General features: G+C 47.6%; 2 protein-coding genes across 8 annotated transcripts in view; both read right to left on the reverse strand.

Annotated features, from left to right (window-relative positions):
- Positions 1-231: 231 nt before the first annotated feature.
- Positions 232-5,454, reverse strand: FIGNL1 (fidgetin like 1). Of its 6 annotated transcripts, none has more exons than XM_081243879.1 (4): positions 5,416-5,454; positions 3,589-3,669; positions 2,715-2,912; positions 232-2,409 (listed from the first exon to the last, which is right to left on the reverse strand). In XM_081243879.1, the coding sequence occupies exons 3-4, from the start codon at positions 2,845-2,847 to the stop codon at positions 365-367; spliced, it is 2,178 nt and encodes a 725-aa protein (XP_081100005.1). In that variant the 5' UTR covers positions 2,848-2,912; positions 3,589-3,669; positions 5,416-5,454; the 3' UTR covers positions 232-364. The 6 variants fall into 6 exon arrangements, with proteins under 6 accessions (XP_081100005.1, XP_081100004.1, XP_081100003.1 ...); XM_081243878.1 differs by lacking the exon at positions 5,416-5,454 and adding an exon at positions 4,769-5,170; XM_081243877.1 differs by lacking the exon at positions 5,416-5,454 and adding an exon at positions 4,769-5,170 and having other exon boundaries at positions 3,589-4,049.
- A 7,613-nt stretch (positions 5,455-13,067) lies between these two features.
- The window catches only part of DDC (dopa decarboxylase), an 83,351-nt gene continuing 76,605 nt past the window's right edge, over positions 13,068-19,813 (reverse strand). For both annotated transcript variants that reach the window (XM_081244598.1, XM_081244599.1), the window contains 3 exons: positions 19,407-19,508; positions 15,906-16,113; positions 13,068-13,434 (listed from right to left, as the gene is read on the reverse strand). In XM_081244598.1, coding sequence (XP_081100724.1) covers positions 13,421-13,434; positions 15,906-16,113; positions 19,407-19,508 — 324 coding nt within the window. In that variant the 3' untranslated portion in view covers positions 13,068-13,420. The remainder of the gene's footprint in view (positions 13,435-15,905; positions 16,114-19,406; positions 19,509-19,813) is intronic.

Here is a 19,813-nt window from a genome sequence, read left to right on the forward strand (position 1 = left end):
CTTCAATAAAAGACACATGTAAGTCAGATACATCCTCATATACAAATCAGATTTTAAGTTTCAATTTGAGTTCACTGTTCATCCTATACATCTTGAAAAGACCTCTTAGGAACAAAACAAAAAAAGTGCATTCCCATTTCGCATGAATAGGCTTACGTATCAGGTGGTGACTCGAAGGAAAATCGAGCTTATATTAACATAGTCTAAGTCAATCAATTGTAAAAGTTGAGCTATTGTTCTTCTATTTTATTTGAGGTACAGAATTCAGAATATACATGTGATGTACACTTAATCAATTTCCTATGCTATAAAAAGGGGCAGACTGGGCTACAGAAATGCCATCTTTTAATTTCAAGCTTCCCATTTACTTTCCACAACCAAAAGTCCTGTTCCAGTTTTCATAAAGCTCTAAATCTTCTGGAGACACACTAGGTCGCACAGTTCTGAAGGCATCTTCAAAGTCACTGTAAGCTATTGGTCGAACTTGATCCGGCGTTACCGTGGCAATGTCGGCAGCCTGTAAACTGCGAATAGGACCCAGAGACGCCTCCCTGCAGAGCTGCGTCATGTCAGCCCCCGAGAACCCCCCCGAGTGCTGCACCACCAGGTCGACCTCCTCCTCACTGAGGCAGCAATGCTCCTCGGACATCAGATTCATGACTAACTGCTTCCTGGCTGAGGCCTCTGGGAGGGGAATATACAGCCTTTTCACCAACCTTCTCCGGGCGGCCTCGTCAATCTCCTGTGGCCGATTGGTTGCTCCTACCACTAGAATACGATCTTCAGAAGATGTGGCTGCTCCATCCAACTGAACTAGAAATTCGGTTTTTATCCTTCTAGAAGATTCATGCTCGCCATCTGCCCGCTGAGATAATAGGGAATCAATCTCATCAATAAATATCACAGCTGGTTGCTGACATCGTGCAACAGCAAACAACGCACGGACCATTTTCTCTCCCTCGCCCACCCACTTAGAAGTCAAGGAGGAAGCAGAGATGCTGAAGAATGTTGCCCCAGACTGACTAGCGATGCACTTGCCAATCAGAGTTTTACCAGTCCCAGGAGGACCAAAGAGCAGAATTCCTTTAGGGGGTCCTCGTAAGCCAGTGAAGATGTCTGGCCGCATCATGGGCCACACAACTATCTCCTTTATTGTGGTTTTGGCAAATTCCACTCCTGCGATATCTTCCCAATTTACTGGCGGTCCCTGGTCCATAATCTCATGCATAATAAGTTCAATCATTTTGGGCTCCAAGTTCTTCAGACGCTCATCCACGGGATGTGCTGGGTCTGCAGCTCCTGCGCCATGAGGCTTATACTGTGTCCCCCCACCCTGACCTGCCCCATCTTGCTTAGGTACAGGGGGAACAAACTTTCCAAATATCCCTCGGGACCTACTAGCTCCCAGAGACTTTTTGACACCACCATGTGAAGACCCTGATGCACGCTGGGGCTGGTGGTACTTTTTCTGCTGATCTACCCATAGCTGTTCTTTTGCAGTTTTAAAAGTAGGCAGGCTGCTCTCCTCTCTTTGGCCATTATCTTCTGTTTTACTAAAAGCCTTATTCATTACTGGAGTGGAAAGTGCATCAATGGTGCCAGAACCATAAAAAGCTTTCATTTCCCGTGGATTTTCAAAGCCAGAAGGAAAACAAGACTGATTAGATGAGAACTCACTTAGTCCTATGTTGGCTTTCGGGAAGTTGTAATTTTCCTTTTTGACATTTCCAAATAATGGTGTGGCATGGGATTTTGCAGTGGCTGACTCACCGAAAGGTCCTGAGACTGTAGGACATGTCTTAGCGGTGTCAGTGACCAGAGGTGGCTGGGCATTCAGAGGGCACTTCAAAGAAGGACTGCCCTCTGGGAAGTCTTTGGTCCTATCGGCACCATGGGCTGAGTTAGTTAACGGGTCACTCTCCCCAGAACCACCACAAACACTAAATTTAGGAAGATCACAGACAGCGGCCACTCTATGGATGACTACTGACTCATCAGCAGGTGCCAACAGAGAGTCTCTGGATTTTCTGCCAGCGTGCATCATCTCCTGAACATTACTCATTTTGAACACGTTATTTATTGACAATCCAGACTTCCACTTGTCACTGTCAGTCTGCCGAGATCTTGCTAGAGTTAAAATGTTTTCTGCATAGTTATTCAAGCCAGTTTCAACACTGTCAGAATCGATAATTGCAGAATATTTCTCTGCATATATTCTGAACAGTCTGGCAGCACAGACCTGGGAGATCTCAGAGTTTGCCCATGCATACTGAATGCGGAGAATCTGTGCTCGGTACGCATCTGCCTTCTCTCCTGATGTACACGTGCCAGACGTAATTGCAAAGTAATTCTTCTGCCATTCACTCAAGTGTACAGACCTGGAGCTAGAGACCTGCATTTTTAGAGGTTCTATAACAAACGACAAAAGATGAAGAAGACTGAGTATCCAGAAGGAAACAAAGACATAATACTTTAAACATACTTTTAGGGCTTCCCTGGTGGCGCAGTGGTTGAGAGTCCGCCTGCCAATGCAGGGGACACGGGTTCGTGCCCCGGTCCGGGAAGATCCCACATGCTGCGGAGCGGCTGGGCCCGTGAGCCATGGCCGCTGAGCCTGCGCGTCCGGAGCCTGTGCTCCGCAACGGAAGAGGCCACAGCAGTGAGAGGCCCGCGTACCGCAAAAAATATATAAATAAATAAATAAATAAACATACTTTTAAAATCTCTGCCTGGGCTTCCTTGGTGGCACAATGGTTGAGAGTCCGCCTGCCGATGCAGGGGACACGGGTTCGTGACCTGGTCCAGGAAGATCCCACATGCCGCGGAGCGGCTGGGCCCATGAGCCATGGCCGCTGAGCCTGCACGTCCGGAGCCTGTGCTCCACAATGGGAGTGGCCACAACAGTGAGAGGCCTGCGTACCGCAAAAAAAAAAAAAAAAAAATCTCTGCCTTTCTGAAGGAAGGTACACTGGACTTTTCATTTATAAGGTAAATTTATAAGGAAAGACCGTTTATAGGGGAACATCTAGTTAACCATAGCTTTCAGGCATTCAAGATATAAAAGATTAAAGACTTGACTTAGTAATGCTCTAGGGACTTCCCTGGTGGTGCAGGGACTTCCCTGGTTAAGAATCTGCCTGCCAATGCAGGGGAAACGGGTTCAATCCCTGGTCTGGGAAGATCCCACATGCCACGGAGCAACTAAGCCCATGTGCCACAACTATTGAGCCTCTAGAGCCCACGAGCCACAACTACTGAGCCCGGGTGCTGCAACTACTGAAGCCCGTGCACCTAGAGCCCATGCTCTGTAATAAGAGAAGCCACCACAATGAGAAGCCCGCGCACCTCAATGAAGAGTAGCCCCTGCTCGCCGCAACTAGAGAAAGCCTGTGCGCTGCAACGAAGACCCAACGCAGCCAAAAATAATAATAATAATAATGCTCTATTATGGGTTAAACTGTTTTAGTTATATAATAATTTTCCCAGTGATTAGGGAAAGGTTTAGATGGAGAGGATTTAAAATTAATCAGCAAACGAAAGGCAACACGGAAGAACAAGGGATCTAGAGACAAGCAAAGCAAAACAAACCAAGCCAAGCTCCGTCCCTTAGGAAAATTAGACGAACGATCTCATGCAAGCCTCTTCACATCGCTGGGCCTTCAGTTTTATCTGTAAAATGAGAGAAGTCATTATGAGAATCAAGTCAAATAATGAACATGAAAATACCTAAAAATTACTATTATCATCTCTACTGCACAAATGTAGAAACCGAGGCAGACAGAGTTCAGAAGCTTGGTTGAGGTCACACAGCCAGTGAGCAATGGTGCCAGAATTCGCACACGAGCGGTTTCACTGCATGTAGTGTGCACTTCACCACGTAAATGCCCCTTCATACTGCCACCAAAGGTCACTGCAGCATGGATCACAAACACGAACAACAGTATTTAGTCACATACTAGATGTTTTCAATTGTAAATGAACACTTAAAACAGGATGCCTCAGAATCTCTCACAATTTCCCAATTTCACAGGAAGTATTAAAAAGTAAAGCTGTCGTGATAAATGAAATAGGAGAACAAGTGTGTTATTAAAGTGGTTTATTTGAGATTTTTACCCTCATGTTACTTTTATAAGCCTCCTTACATTAAGTTAAAATGATTTTAACAGGACTGTAAATGGATGTATCATGTTGACAGATGTGTAGAATTTACCTGCCAAACCAGAAGAAAAATTTGTAAGAAAACTATGAAGCTTCCTAAGGGTATTGAAGTCAAGTAATAACCAAGAACTCGTGTATGCTAAAATTTACCTTCCAAATTACCTAGAAATATAGCTTAATAATCAGCAGTTCTTTGGGTGCAAGACCCGTGCTTAATACAGCTTTGTTTCTCCCATAAACCCTACAAAAAATTTGTCACATCGTAGGCAGGTGTTCATAAATCTTTGTAATTATTTTTGAAAAAAATAAACGTAAGGCCTAGTGAGATCCTAATTTGCTTAAAGCCATAAAGTCAAAGCTAGAACTGACATCTCCTGACAAACAATTCATCCCTCTTTCCACTATTCCATTTTACCCTATTTTAATCTTTTATGCAACAGCTGAAATGAGAAATTGCAAATGAGGTAACTTGGAAACCATTTATCACCAACTTTCCTGTTACTATGAACATCCTGTTCCTCTCCACGGCTTCATCCCATTTTATCATCCGCAAAACTGGGATTCCTACAAAGGCTCAGAGAGAGTTCTAGTCACTGTTCCCAAGTCTTACTTCGTCTTTTCGGCGCATTCACCCAAAAACTATGGACACAGATGACCAAGGACGGCTTGGCCACGCCCGTCAGCGGCACAGCCGGGTCCCGAGTACCACTTCCTAGGTCTGTATCACTAAAGTTTCTCGGCGGCAGCGATGCACGAGCTGCATTCCCATCTTCTGGGGTTTTCCCTGCCTGTTGTAGGACGTGGCGTTCGTCCAGACAGTACATGCTCCCCGCCACACCGACTGCCTCCCCGCACCCGGCGCAGGGCGCCCCCGGGGACAGCAGTCACCGCGCTGACAGGGCTGGGGACCCGGCGGCGCTCACGGGGCGGGACGGCCCACCGCCCGCCGGCCGGGACCCCGGGTGCAGCCCCTCCCCTCCGGCCTGGCTCCCGGCCCAGGGCTCGCCAGGCCGCCCCCCGCGGAGCCTCCGCGAGCGCGACGCCCGCCCGCCGGGACGCCCCTCCCCACAGGCCGCCTCCGAACCCGACGCCGCCGGGAGCGCGCCCGCCGCGAGAACACATTCCCGGGACGGTCTGCCCGTTCGCCCGCCAGCGAAGCCCCTCAGCCCTCCGGCCCCCCGCCCCTCCCGGGCCTCAGCCCCCCTCGCCGACCCCCGCAAACACCAGCCCGCCGCCCCCCTCCCGCTGCCCGCCGACCTGCTGCTTCCGAAAAGCGCACGGACCGCTTGCGCCTGCGCGCTGGTTCCGGCTCGGCCCCACTGTGCGTGCGTGCGTGCGTGCATTCATACGTCTGTACGAGCGTGAGCGTGCGGCGGGGCGGGGGAGCGCGGCGGGGCGTGAGCGCACGGTGGGCGGGGGCGTGAGCGCGCGGTGGGCGGGGCGCGAGCGCACGGTGGGCGGGGCGCAGGGGCGGGGCAGCGCTGCTCCCCAGGAAGGGGTCCGAGCCCCAGGCACGCCCCCAGACGCGCCCCCGAGGCTCCGCGGCCGAGCGCCTCTACAGGCGCGTACGTAGGTGAGCGCTTGCCCCTCGGGAGGGGCTCCTCCCCCACACACATTTTTAGACCAAATCGGGGAATTGGAATCTGCACCTCGGTTCGCGCCCTCGTCCGGCTGGCGCGTCCTTTTCCTCCCTGCTGCCCTGGGGACACGGTCCTGGAAGACCGGGAAGCGCGCCCTTCTTCCAGCGGACTGTGTCCTGGGGCAGGACGAGGAACGGAATAGCCCTCACAGCGGCCTACGGGTCGTTCGTGTCACCGCGTCACCTGGGAAATGTGGAGGTCTGATGGCGTGACCTGAGAGGGTCCCGAAGGACCGTCTTCCCATCTTGTCACCCTGCCGTCTTCCTCCCCGGCTGGTCGCCTCCGTGTCCCAAGGGCGCCCCCAGCAACCCAGGGAACCAGCTCACACAACCCTGTTTAAAGCGAGGAGGGGCCGGAATGGGGAAGAACCTTTCCCCTGGGAAAAGGAGGAGCCATTCCTCGGAGAGCCCCAGTGCCTTCTCCTCTCCTTGGCTCCCGGGTCCTGTGGGTACCCCTTCCCCGGAAAGTGAGTGGCACCGGGCATGGAGAAAATGACTGTCCAGGAGCAATTAACAGCACATGACATTGAAATGCAAGACCTAAGAAGTGTGAGGCAGAACATTTCTTAAGACCTTTCCTTTAAGATTTTTAAAAATGGGCACAAACTAAACAAAAGGGAATGATTAGACAATACCTTTTTAAAAATAGACAAGGGAAAATGACAGCTTACAATTCATCTCTTGGCTTAGATAGTAATAAAAGACTTTTTTATTCTAATTCTTCATGATTTATTAACTAATTTGCTAATTATTTTAATTACCCAGAATAAAAAGAAAAGAAAAAGAAAATGAAAACCATTATCTCAAAACCAGCTCAGCTGTATGCTTGCTAGCTATTTTTTTACTTGTATGTTTAGAAATCACCATATAAATAATCTTTGGGTAATTAGCCATTTTTGGTTTTTTTATCAGCAAAATTTTAGTGATAGCATTTTGGAGAATTCATGTAGACCACCGTCTTATCCTCCTAAGAGTATTGTTCACATACTGAAGTACATTTATTGTTGCCGGTATTAAAATTTTTCCAACAAGTGACACTAGCGTTGCCACTTTACTTTTGTGTGTTTGATAGAAAAGCATTTCCCAATCCGGCAGTTTTTTCTTCCTGCGTAGCTGTCAAAATCTAACTCAATTCCGTACCCTCTCTGAAACGTAACCTCCTCCTCATGTATAAAACGGGAATAAGCATCTCTAACTCAGGATGCTATCGTAAGAGTTATGATTAATATGAGATCTAATGATTAAATTATCAAAGCAGGAGCTGGCACATTGCAGACATTCAACAGAAGCTGTGATGCTATATTTATTGCTACTATTAATGCTATTTGGGGGATCCAAACCCTTAAACCATAGCAAGGCTTTTTCTTCTTTTACAAATGGGATATTTTAGAATAATGTTATAATACTTTAGCGTAATTTGTAGGAGTTTAGCACTTGAGCTATGCAGGTCTTAAACTTTCGTTCTGAGACCATAGGTTGTTTTGTTGTTTTCTCCTGGGGAGAAATTTTTGAACCTGCAAGGGAAGAAGTTTTCACTTACAGCAAACAGAGTGCCAGTTCTTGGCGCAAGGGATTCTGGGAACTGGCTGCTCATTTCCGTATTCATGAATATTATAAACATGGTCTCCAACAGATGCCAATGCACACTTCAGTGATCTCATTTGTTTTTGAGCAGAGGGAGACTATGGCCCCAAATAATGGGCATCCCCGTGTACAAGGAGAGTCACTTTAATTTTAAAAGAGGTGTGTTTGTAGGTCCAAGGAGGTGGATGGGGTGGAGGGGATGTGGAAGCAGACAGGACAAGAGTAAATTCCTTCTTGGCGGGACTCCTGAGTGTGGCTAGACTCTGACTGACGTCCAGCGTTAAGGAAGAAGGCAGAATGAGGGTGGAGGACCGAGGGGATGGGTTCCCGCCTCCATCGGAGGAGTAAGGGCTGTGTGGACCTGGCGTGACTGAGATGTGCAATGCCAGCAGGTTTTCCCTGACTGCACTGAATGACCCGTGAGGGCTCTGATGGCCTCCCTGGCATCACCATCATAAACAGAGCTGGTGAGTGGGGAGATGCGCCTCCCCTGAAACGGGGCGGACAGAGCAGGGAAGGAACCATCTGCTTCGGTTGTCTTCCTCCAGAGCGTCACTGCCAGCCTGAGTCCGTACTTCTGGTGCTTCCGGTTTGATACCATATGTTGTGAGTTGAATCGTATCTCCCCAAAAGACACGTCCATGTCCTAACCTCCAGTACCTGTGAATGTCACCTTACTTGGAAACAGGGTCTGTGCAGATGTAATCGAGTTAACACGAGATTATACGGGATTGAGATGAACTCTAATTCAGGGTGACTGATGTTTTTATAAAGAAGAAGAGTAGAGACACAGAGAGAAGACAACCAAGTGAAAACAGAGGCAGAGGTGGAAATTATGCAGCCACAAGTCAGGCAACATCTGGGGTGCCAGAGGCTGGAATAGGAAAAGAGGGATCCTCCCTGGAGGCTCTGGATGGAGCATGGCCGGGCTGACACCTTCACTTCGGGGTCCTGGCTCCCAGAACTCTGAGAGAGTAAATTTCTGTTCCTTTTAGCAGCCCTAGGAAACTAACACAATGTACTGCTATGGCAGAGGGGTGGTGGAGTCAGCTTTCCAGAGTTCAAATCCTGGCTCCACTACTCATGATCTACTTCCAAGGGCCGTTGGGAGGATAAATGGACTTGACATCTGAAGGGCATTCAGACCAGAGCCTGGGCCCCGGAAACACTGCCCAAGTGTCGGGCGATGTTATCGCAGGTCGAGCCCTTTGCTCAACACGGGTTGCCCAGATTAGAACTTGTCACTGAAAAATAACCCACGCTGATGGTGGTGTTTCTACTTTGTAATTTAGCCAGATTCTTTTATTTTCATAGACTGTTGGAATCTCAGATACAGAAGACAGCTTAATGGTCATGTACTGTAGTTTTCAGTCCCTTGGAGATGTTTCCTGCACCATTTCTCAACCGTTGACTTTCCTGTCACCAATGAACACCCACAGTGGTGGAGAATTTACTGCCCTGTAAGAAACCACATTCTATTTGACAACTGGCTAATTTTCACGTTGGAAAAATCTGTCCCCCTCTGTACCACTTGCTCTTTGGAGGCACAAAGGCCCTTCATGTCAGAGTGAGTGTAAAATTTGAAGACAGCTACCAACTAAGGCCTCTCAGTGTCTCTCCCGGTAGACATCGTTCGTTTTAACCCTCCTCATGTGACTTGGTTCCTCTGTGACACCTGGGGATATTGCCATCTCCTACCTATGGCAGGGTCTGGATTTGACTTCAACATTCTGGACGTTTTTGGATCCATCCAATTTGCATCTCTGCCTGTATCACACTCAACTTTCTCTGAAGTGACGGTTCCAAATTTATCCAGTTTATGCAAAGCACATTACTCTCACTGCTTCCTTAGTAATGTTTTCTATTACTTATTACAAGTATAGGTGATGGCAAATGACACAGAGATACTGAAGAAATAGATTTCAATATCAAATGCAGTAAAAAAAAAAGCGCAAAAGAATATTTGATATGTAGGGATTTACATGATTCAGAGAAGCAATAAAACAATCCTTAGCTCAAAAAGCCATCAGGCAATTTCCATTCCTTTCCTCAAAAACAGGCTTTCTGAATAAAAGATCAGCAATATTTGTTGCTAATTTGCTGAGTCTGTTGGACTCCCAGGTTAAGGGGCACAGGTGTGAGGTCGATGGATGATTGATACCTGCTTCCTCTGGGGTCTTCCTCTGTTTCCCCTGTGATGATCAAGGGGCCACCCAGTGACAAACTGCCTCTCGTTTTTAAAATTTATTATTTTTAATTTAATTCTTATTTTATATTGGGGTATAGTTGATGTACAATGTTGTGTTACTTTCAGGTGTACAGCACAGTGATTCAGTTATATTCTTTTTCAGATTCTTTTCCCATATAGACTATTACAGAGTATTGAATAGAGTTCCCTGTGCTATACCATTGGTGCTTGTTGGTTACCTACTGTATCCATAGTAGTGTGTGTGTGTTAATCCCAAACTTGTAATTTATCCTCCCCCTACCCCCACTTTTACCCTTTGTTAACCACAAGTTTGTTTTAGAAGTCTGTGAGTCTGTTTCTGTTTTGTAAATAAGTTCATTTGTATCATCTTTCTAGATTCCACATATAAGTGATATCATACGATATTTGTCTTTTTCTGTCTGACTTACTTCACTCGGTGTGATGATCTCTAGGTCCATCCATGTTGCTGCAAATGGCATTATTTCATTCTTTTTTATGGCTGAGTAATATTCCTGCTTCTCCGTTTTATCTGGGCCGTTCTACAGATTCCTCTTGTGACTGGCATGGCGTCAGACGAATGCCAGTCTCTGGTTTGAGGAAGTTTGGCTGTTTGCTGCATGTCAGGGAGGAGGCATATGATTCCAGGAGATCCCTTAGGTCTGATATTATAAGAACTATGTATTTGGTTTGTGTCCCAGTTCCTGACACAGAGCTCCTAAATCCCTTGGGATCTGTGGGTAACAGGAACCTCTTTTGTTCTAAGGAGGCTACTCTTGGCAGGTCGCTAGAGAGGGTAAGGATGGAGTCGGTCACCATGGTGAGAGGGTTGGAACATTTAGCCCCGTCCCAGCCCCAACCTTGGAGCAGGGAGAGGGGCCAGAGACTGAGTGAATCACAATGGCCAATGATTTAATCAACTGGTGATTTACTGGAACCCCTATAAACACCCCTAATCGACAGGGTTTGGAGCACAGGTTGGTGAGCACATCAGGCTGCTTAGAGAGTGTGCCCTCTGGGAGGGCATGGGAGCTCCGCACCCCCTCCCCCTGCCCTGCCCTATGCCTCTCTTCTCTCTGGCTGTTCCTGAGTTGTATCCTTCATAATAAACTGGTAAACGTAAGCAAAGTGACTTCCTGAGTTCTGTGATCTGTTCTGGCCAATTGTAGACCCTGATGAGGGCATGATGGGAACCCCCAGTCTACAGCGGGTCAGTCAGGAGTACAGGAGGTCCCGGGCTTGTGGTGAGGTGAGAGTGTCTTGTGGGACCAAGCCTTTAACCTGTGCAGTACGACACTCACTCCGGGCAGGTGCTGTCAGACAGATGGAGAAGTGATGTTAGAAAAGACTCCATGTTTTTGGTGCCAGGAGGGAAAACCGTTTCATTTGGTGTCAGAAGTGTCATAAGTAAAAACCGTTTTCTTGGTATCAAGAGGTTAGTTGTGTCCAGACTGATCTGGGATTTTCCCAGCACTAACTGGAGGTGCCGTTATCGGGAGATGCTATCTGTTTCCAGTACCAGCGGTGGTCTGTGTGCTACATCGTGACACTAGATTGAATATGGGTTTAGATGAAGATGCTGTACAGATGGATTAGGCTGTGTAATCCAGACCTTCAAAAACTTCCCCCCGTTGGGCTATTTGGGGATCATCTGGTTAGGGTCAGGGTCCAGAACTCTACCCTGGGAGGCGAAGGCGGGCTTCTCCCAGAAGGGAGTGAATGTCCTCACTACCAGTTACCCTGAAAAAAGGCTCATCCCAGGGAGCACACAGCACACTTGACAGCAGAGGGGGGTGGGGAAGGGCGCCGCATTCCAGTCCCCACGCGGACAAGTCAACCGGTTTCAGTTTTGTCTCAGTTTCCTCATCTGTAAAATGGGAATAATAGTTGAGGACCTTAAAATAAGTATTAAATAAGTTAATATTACAAATATTTACAATGGTGCCTGGCATAGAGCACATGGCAGGAGGATGTGTGTTAAATAAATTGGGGGGTAGTAAGTCCTCCTGTTTCTAGGCTGGGTGGTTTTGGGTCTGATCGCTATGTTATGGAGATGCCTAGAGAGGTCTGGAGGTGGGGCGAATTGTCATGAGTTACCTAGAAATGAGCCAGAAGTCGGGCAAGTTTCTATCCCTGCTGGGTCTACACCTGAGCTGATGTCTGAGAATCCCCGACGAAGTAATCCAGCCCCTTCAGAGAGGGGCTCTTCATCATTCAACTAACTTCCTGCCCCCTGTCTGTGCACATCTCCCAGCAGCAAACCTACTGTCATCTGCCGCCTGGTCTCCTGCCTCGAACTAAGTCTCAGTCATCACAAAGTGCATTTGTGCATGGGCTGGGTGCAGCTGCTCCCTAAAGGCCGAGGCTGCACTGGTGACTCTGGGGCCCCATCTGGGGGCCCTGCAGCAATCTCAACTCAAGAGCACACTCAGGTGCAGACAACCTCACTGTAAAATGAAGGCACCTCAGCCCCGACGCAGTGGCCTGATCGCTCGGCCTCCTACAGCTCCTAATGCGGTGGCCCCAGTGGGTCCCAGTGGCCCGTCCCACATCCCCGCACCGTGCTGGAGGTCAGGTCTGCTCCACTGATGGGTAGAGAACAAACCACCGGAACAAATGAGATGGGACCACATGGCAGCTGACGTATTTCCAGATTTCCAAAAAACAGATCATTACCTCACACAGATAACAGAGGTCTTTGAAATTCAAAGATCCATATTAATAATCCAAGGACCCATTCTGAAAGTGTTTTTGTTTGTTTGTTTGTTTTGTGGTACGCGGGCCTCTCACTGTTGTGGCCTCTCCCGTTGCGGAGCACAGGCTCCGGACGCACAGGCTCAGCGGCCATGGCTCACGGGCCTAGCCACTCCGCGGCATGTGGGACCTTCCCGGACCGGGGCATGAACCCGTGTCCCCCGCATTGGCAGGCGGACTCTCAACCACTGCACCACCAGGGAAGCCCCTGAGACTGTTTTTGATAATTTTATAATCTCCAAATGACAAGAACTAGTCTTGGGATTAAAATACACATTTCTAAGAACAAAAATGATTTCAAATAAAGATTGGTTACTTGAATAAAAACTTCATTTTCTTGATATTTATGTGTAAAGAGCATCTTCAGGTGTTTATTAGTCATGACACCACAGGGCAGGTGGACTGATCAGATGAAGAAACCAAGGCTCCAGAAGCCTTTCCCATCACACCAGCAGAACTTGGTCTCTGGCTATGTCTTGGTTCTGAATTCATTTCTTTAGAAGTTGGAGTCATCTCCAAATAAAACTTGTGTGTTGTTATTGCATCAAGAAGAGTGCCTGACATGTACTAGGCACTCCATAAACATTTGCTGACTAAATGAATGCCGTTTAAAAATATCCAAGAATGCCGCATTGTTGGCTGTTTTGAAACAATTTGCTACAATGTAGAACAGGATGCTTACCAGACACAATTACCATTACACTTCACATTGTTTATTAAGCATTAAGTCACATGGCAGAACAATTTAAAGACCATGGGCATAATCTCAAGTCCCATAATTATAGATCACCCTGGAAAATATTTCAATAACCCTTTATTTACCACCACTGACAACTTCAGGGGCACAGAAACTGATGATTTTTTAATCAACAAAAGTCACAACCAAATAATGAATAAAAGCTATATCCACTGGGGTTAACTTATAGCAAATATTTCTTCATTGATGAGAAGCTGAACAGATGTAATCACGAGGTTCTTCCTGGATAACTTGGGAGAAAGAAGCATGGGCCACATTCAGACTTGGTTCCATGGAGCTGGGATGATACATCTTTTCCTCTCATTCCAGTATTCAGATCACTTCAAGTTTTGATCTCTACAGGGAAAAAAAAGAACGTGAATATATGGCTGTATTCAAGAAAATGCAAAAATCATTTCTGCCACTGAGATCAGCAAACACTACAAATCAGGCTCTCTTCCCCCAGGAGAGGCTTTTACCAGTACAACACTGATTACATGCAATAAACGTTTGGAAGACTTAGCACTGTACATAACACAAAATAAAATGAAAATTAAGTTAAATACTTTTAATTGTTTACTGAGCTCTTAATATGTGCTTATGTCTCTTTTAGGCACTGTATAATGTACTGCTGGAAGAGGACACCTCCATCTCCATCAGACTCTTATTCATCTTCATTTCCCCCAGATTTTGCACAATTCCTGGCAGAATGGATGTTTATTGGCTAAATGGTTGAATAGATTAGTTTGATCATGCTGTAATAAAGTAATATATATATAATAGGTTATATATCACATTTAAAAAGTGATTTTTAAAGGATTCAACTGACTGGTTGATTGAGTCAGGCTACTGTGGGTAAACTTGGCCAAAATACTCATTATCATCTTTTTTGTTTTCTCCGAGCATGTACCTTTAACAATGAAGCAAATAACACCTAATTTTAAAATACTAAAGAAAATAGTGTAATTGCACACACACACAAAAAATGTAAAAATTAGAACTTTGTATACTCCTCATTTGAACACAGAGAAGGAGTATACTCTTTCTGCAACTGTACAATGGAAAAGAGTTTGAACTGGAAGAAATGAGCTTTTATTGCCAATCTGGCTTCTCTATGATACATTTTATTAAAGTCAACTGGAATCTTGGTCCAATTTCCTACCTTTTGTCAAATGGAAATAGTTCCTTCTTTTTCTCAGAACTATGACCACTAGATTTGATATAGCCTTACATAAGCACAAGTAAAGCCAAGGTATTAAGATTTTCATTACTCTAATTAATCTGACCAAAACAACATACATGCATGGTGATTTACTATTGTATCCTACATTTAAAAAAAATTAAATCCTTTTGTTTTTAGCTTTGCAATTCTTAGCAAATATAATGACTCCACAGTAATTGTGGCTTCTGTTGGAAACATGCCTCTGTTTCTGATTATTTTTCTGAGCTACAGTCTCTTTCTGTGTTGTTTGGAGCATATGGGAATAAGATATGACGAGATACACAAACATAGGGCTGCAGATATGTTCCTCTGGAGCGTTTGCCTGATGTGATTTTGTTTTGAATATATCTTATTCCCCCCCCCCACCACACACACACACCACACACACTCAGGCTTATTGCGGAGGAGTGGAATAATCTGGAACTATGGGCCGCTCCCCAACACCTTTCAGAGATGCTCAAGCTGTAACTGTGGCATTGCTCTGGGAAGGGCGGCCCCTCAGCTTACGAGCATCCAACCTTTAGGAAAGGGCTTTGCTGAGCCAGGAGGAGGACCTGGTGTTTCAGGACATGTCCTGACAGAGGAGGTGGGTCTCTGACCTCACAGGTCAGAAGCCTGGATGGACCTCTCCCATAAATGTAACAGTATTTAGCTTTTGATTTTTTTGAGCACTGTAGTATCTCCGATATTCACAGTTAAAGTTAAGAGCCCAGAAGATCAAGTTGTGTGCAGTCAGTAGACTCATCCCATTGCGCACTGAGGGTCTGCATCCCCCGTGGGTGACGACAGATGGGCAGTGAGCAGGGAGAGAGAGAAAGAGAAGCAGAAGCTCCCACCACCTGCCTCCTCCAAGTGGGGCGAAAGGCAAAGAGACAGAAAGCAAGACGGTGGACAAACTCTAGTGGAATGACTCCTAAAATAGCTTAATGCCGAGGCTCTGAAGACTCTTACGGTCCTATAGACATCATTCCAACCTGTTGCCAACACTGCCTTTGTGCAGATATTTTCCTTAGAAGTCGCCTGCCCGCTGTCTTCAGGGTTCCTGTAACGGATGCCCAGTATTCTAGACATTTCCTTTCTCTGAACCATCATGAATTTGGTCCTTCCTGACAGCAAACCAGCAGTCATGTCAAATTCCTCTTTGGATGTTTTCATTCATTTTCAGTTATCTACCATTTGCCAGTTTAATGTATAAGCTTGTTGCGATCGTAAGCTGCCTCAATGCAAACTGAAGAAAGCTGAGGGGAAATCATAGGCATATGTGATTGATGGTCTCGAATAAAAGCATACAAAGCAGAAATCTATCAAAGTTACTAAAGATTCACTACAGGCTATGTTCCCTCCACTTCTCCGGACCAGACAGGGCCTGGTGGTTGTTTTTTCTTTTTTAATGGAGAGTATTTTATTTTATTTTATTTTATTTAGTTTTTGGCCGCACTGCACGGCACGTGGGATCTTAGTTCCCCAACCAGGGATCGAACCCATGCCCACTGAATTGCAAGTGTGGAGTCCTAACCACTGGGCCACCAGGGAAGTCCCGATAGGGCCTGGGTTTAGCCCCCTCTTTATATGGTGGAGGAAATCTGGCCCCCGCAGCACGGCTTACCCGCCTTTTCCTCCTTCTGTGCTCCCAGCAGGTCGGTCGCCAGCCCTCGGATGTGCTCCCAGGCCAGCTGCACATGGGCCGACTCCACCGTGCGTGAGCAGATAGCAAAACGCAGCACGAACTGGTCTCTCAGGTGACAGGGAACCAAGTGGATTTTCTTGGCACTGTTTATTCTTTCCAGAAGAGCTTCGTTCAGTTTGTTGGAGCCCTGCAGGGGTTGAGAGAGAGGGGCAGTGCTCAGATCTGTGGGGACCCAAACACTCACCACCAAGTGAGGCCAGCGTTGGGTGACACAGCCCCAGAACAGTGAGGGAGTCACCTCACCACTGGCCTTTCACCTGCAATGGTAGAAAATTCAACTAAGCAATCATTATGTGGCCCTGAAAGACAGCAGCCCTCCCACAAGACAACTTCTTCATGTTCTAGCGTGCTGTCAAAAGATGAGCCTTCCGTGATCCAGGTTTTTAAAGAAAAAATGAAGATTCCGAGACATGCTATCTACAAATTGATGAGATTAAAGAGTAGAACTGTTTAACGGCACCAGTGAAGAGAAACATTCAGAAGAATTCTCAACAATACAGTAAGTCCCCTACGTACGAACTTTCAAAGATGCAAACGTGCATGTCCAATCACGTAAGTTAGATCATGTGTCTCGCGTACATCGTCAAGTGCGTGCATCCTCTACAAGTGGTTGTGCTTCTGTGTACTTTACTGTACAGTACTGTACAGTGTACAGTAGTACAGTATCTTTATTTCAAGCCCAGGATGTCTGCAAGCAAGCCTAAGAGCAGTGGTATACAGCCAACTGTGTTAGTTGGGTACTTAGGCTAACTTCGTTGGACTTACGGTCAAACTGGACTTTCGAATGTGCTCTCTGAACAGAGCTTGTTCCTATGTAGGGGACTTAGCTGTATAGAAAATGAAGCGTAATAGTCAACTTCTTGCTAGGATCTGGGAAAACTGTCCATGAACTGTGGACCAAGGGACCACTGGTGGACCTCTCTCTGGAAAGGAGCAACCCAGCAACCTTGGGCAGGGAGACTGGGGGCCCACGCCTCACACTAACTGGACCAGATGGGAGGCACGTATCACACAGACCTGGGAGCCGTCCCTCTCCTGCCTGGTCAGTCCCGTTAACCGTCATAGTTGCCCCCAGCCCTCTCGGTCTTCATTCTGTTTCCAGGCAGTGACTCCACCCCCATGCGCCTTATAGTTGTTGCAGAAGGGCCTGGAAGTGGGGCCCAGAGTCCTGGGTCATGTGATCCTCAGTGGATTACACTGTTCCTCGTCTTGCTCCATCTCAAGGGCAGGAAGTGTCCTGGTCGGCCGGATGCCAGACACCGGCCTTGTGGCCGCTGGCTGATGGCCTGCACGGGGCTCCAGCTGATGCCCTGTGGACAGCGCATGGGCCAAAGGCCACTCAGAAACTGCTGACATGCACCAGGTCCAGACAGAGCTGGACCTGCTCAAGGATGAGGATGAGAAAGAAGAAACGGTGGTACGAAAGGATGGAATCTCACCAGGAAGACTTCACAGAAGAGCAAAAACCTGAAAATGACGTATGTAGGAAGTAAAAGCAAGTCACTTGGGAAAAATTTGCTTGCCATTTTCGAATGGATCGGACAAGATATATTTTCCACGAGATGGAGGCAAAAAGCCAAACAGAGAAATCCATCTGAGATGTAACAATAGAAGTAACAGCAAAGACGGACTGAGCAGGTGCAGAGTGGGATCGGGGAGGCTGGCTGAGATGAGGCGGGGGATGGAACTTGGTGCCATGGCAACAGCTTATCCACTTCAGGTCAAATAAAGACCATGCACACGCTGAGCCATGGATGATGGAGAGGACTTGACATCCAGAATGGGCAGCCACGGGGCAAAGAACAGAATAACAAGATAGCCGATGTGGGGAGCAGGAAAGTGAGCCACGACGCCTGGATAACTTCCGCCCTGAGAAGAAACTGGATTCGTGGAATGGAAGTAACAAGTTTCACAAAAAACATATTTTTCTTTCTGAAAAGCCCCTGGGCTTCCTGGGCGGGAGGGCACACCATGCTGCCCAGGAGAAGAGTGGGCAGGGCACACACAGGTGGCTTTGGTGCCCTCGTAAATGAGCAGGAGAAAATAAAAGTCTTGACTTTGACAACATTACACTCAGTGAAAGAAGCCAGTCACAAAAGGCAGCATATTGATGACCCCATGGATATGACTGTCCAGAGCAGACAGACGCACAGGGACAGGAAACGGATCCGTGGCCCGAAGGATGGGGGCTGGGGTGACTGCTGGTGGGTGTGGGCTCTCTTTGGGGGAAAATGAAGATATTCTGAAGTTAGATTGTTGTGAAGCCTGGGCAACCCCGTGGATAGCCTAAAAATCATTGAAATGTATACTTTGTATGGACACAGTGTATGTCACGTGGATTATATCTCAATAAAATGGCTAAACATTAAAGAATTTAAATCCTACAGGAACCCTGGCAGTAGAAGCAAAAACAACTGATTGATGACAAGCAAGTCAAAGCACACGTGCCACCAACGCCAGCGCAGACTGAACTGCCCCATCCGGTCACCCCAGGGACCTTGCACCAGCCTCTGCACAGCTGTGCTCAGGCGTCTCTGAGTGACGCGCTGCAGGGACCTCACGTCTCCCTGCCAGCTCTTGTGTCAGGACTCTGCTCTCTCTCTCCTGCTTCCAGGCTTTTCCATGGCTGGTTCCTGCCAGCCTTCAAAGCCCCAAGGATCTCTGCGGGGAAAGGAAGGAGGAGCAAAGGGCCACGTTTGGCTGGGCAGCACTTGCCAGGTGACTGAGCCTGTGGTTCCTTCTCCTGCTGCCCTTTGTGGGCTTGGACAAGAAGGCCTGTGGGTGGCATCAGCTCTGCAAACAGAAAGCTAGCCAGAGAGCAGGCAGGGCGTTAGGCCCCAACCCGGCTTCCTTCACACAGGGCAGGTTACTAAGGGTCCTATGCGTGCAGCTCCTCTGGGGGTCTTTGGAGCAATGTCGTCATGATTCCCAGCAAAGGTGGCTGAGGCCCTCAGGCAGCAGAATTACAAAGCCCCAGGGACCAGCACTCCTCCAGCCCCTGTGTGCGCACCAGCAGCCTGAGGGCCATGGAGGGGTCAGCGGGTCCCCGGTGGGCCCGAGGCTGGCTTCTCACAGACACCCAGGTGATGCCCATGCTTGTCTAGGGACCTTGCTCGGACCAGTGAGCCCGTGGGTGGGTCAGTCCTTGGAGGGTTCCAGTGGCAGGGATGGATGGATAGAGAAGATGGCAAGCATCCTCGGGCCGGGTCTACACAGGCAAGAAGTCTGAGCACCAGTGAGAAGAGTAGGTGTCCCGGGAAGTCAAGGCAAGGAGGTGGGAACAGCAGGCTGGAAAATTCGGGGGGAATCCACGGTCTCTGGGGAGCTCGGGCGAGTTTTGGAGCATGGACATAATGAATGAGAGTTTCCTCTCTGTCATGCTCAAAGAAAATTCAGATGACTAAGTCGACTTAGACGTACCTTTAGCCGGAAACAGACCAGCCCCAGAGTGACTTCTGCACAGATTTCAAAGCGGGGGTCCTGGCTCACCAAGGCCTCGAATTCGTGGGACAGCTGGACGTGCTGCAAAGGGAAGGGACATCTGTCTGAGTTTCTCATCACCACTTGGTTCAGAGCTTAGCCACCTAGAAAACCATATTAGACCACACGTCTAGTATCATTCCTTGATAAGCTTTAGCCATTTTCTTCAGCACTGACGTCACCCACTCCCCAGCTTTCCCCGTGCAGCTTGAGAAACTGGTTACAAGGAGAAAAGGGCGGAAGTCTTCAGAAAAACACCCCTCGTCATCTTCTGCTCAGGGGACCGTTTTCATCCTACCAAATAATCTTTTATAATTTTAGGATAAATGCTGTCAAGAGGGATTTAA

Source organism: Mesoplodon bidens, assembly GCF_964165515.1.
Source record: "Mesoplodon bidens genome assembly, chromosome: 9".
Taxonomy (NCBI): domain Eukaryota; kingdom Metazoa; phylum Chordata; class Mammalia; order Artiodactyla; family Ziphiidae; genus Mesoplodon; species Mesoplodon bidens.

What these genes read in the sequence shown, in the direction of transcription:
- FIGNL1 (XM_081243879.1), bottom strand. Translation starts at nt 2,847, where the DNA reads ATGGCTCATGGGCCCAGCCGCTCCGCGGCATGTGGGATCTTCCTGGAC. An exon ending in CCCAGGCAGAGATTTTAAAA is followed by an intron (nt 2,410 to 2,714) that starts GTATGTTTATTT and finishes CGTTTGTTATAG; the next exon opens with AACCTCTAAAAATGCAGGTC.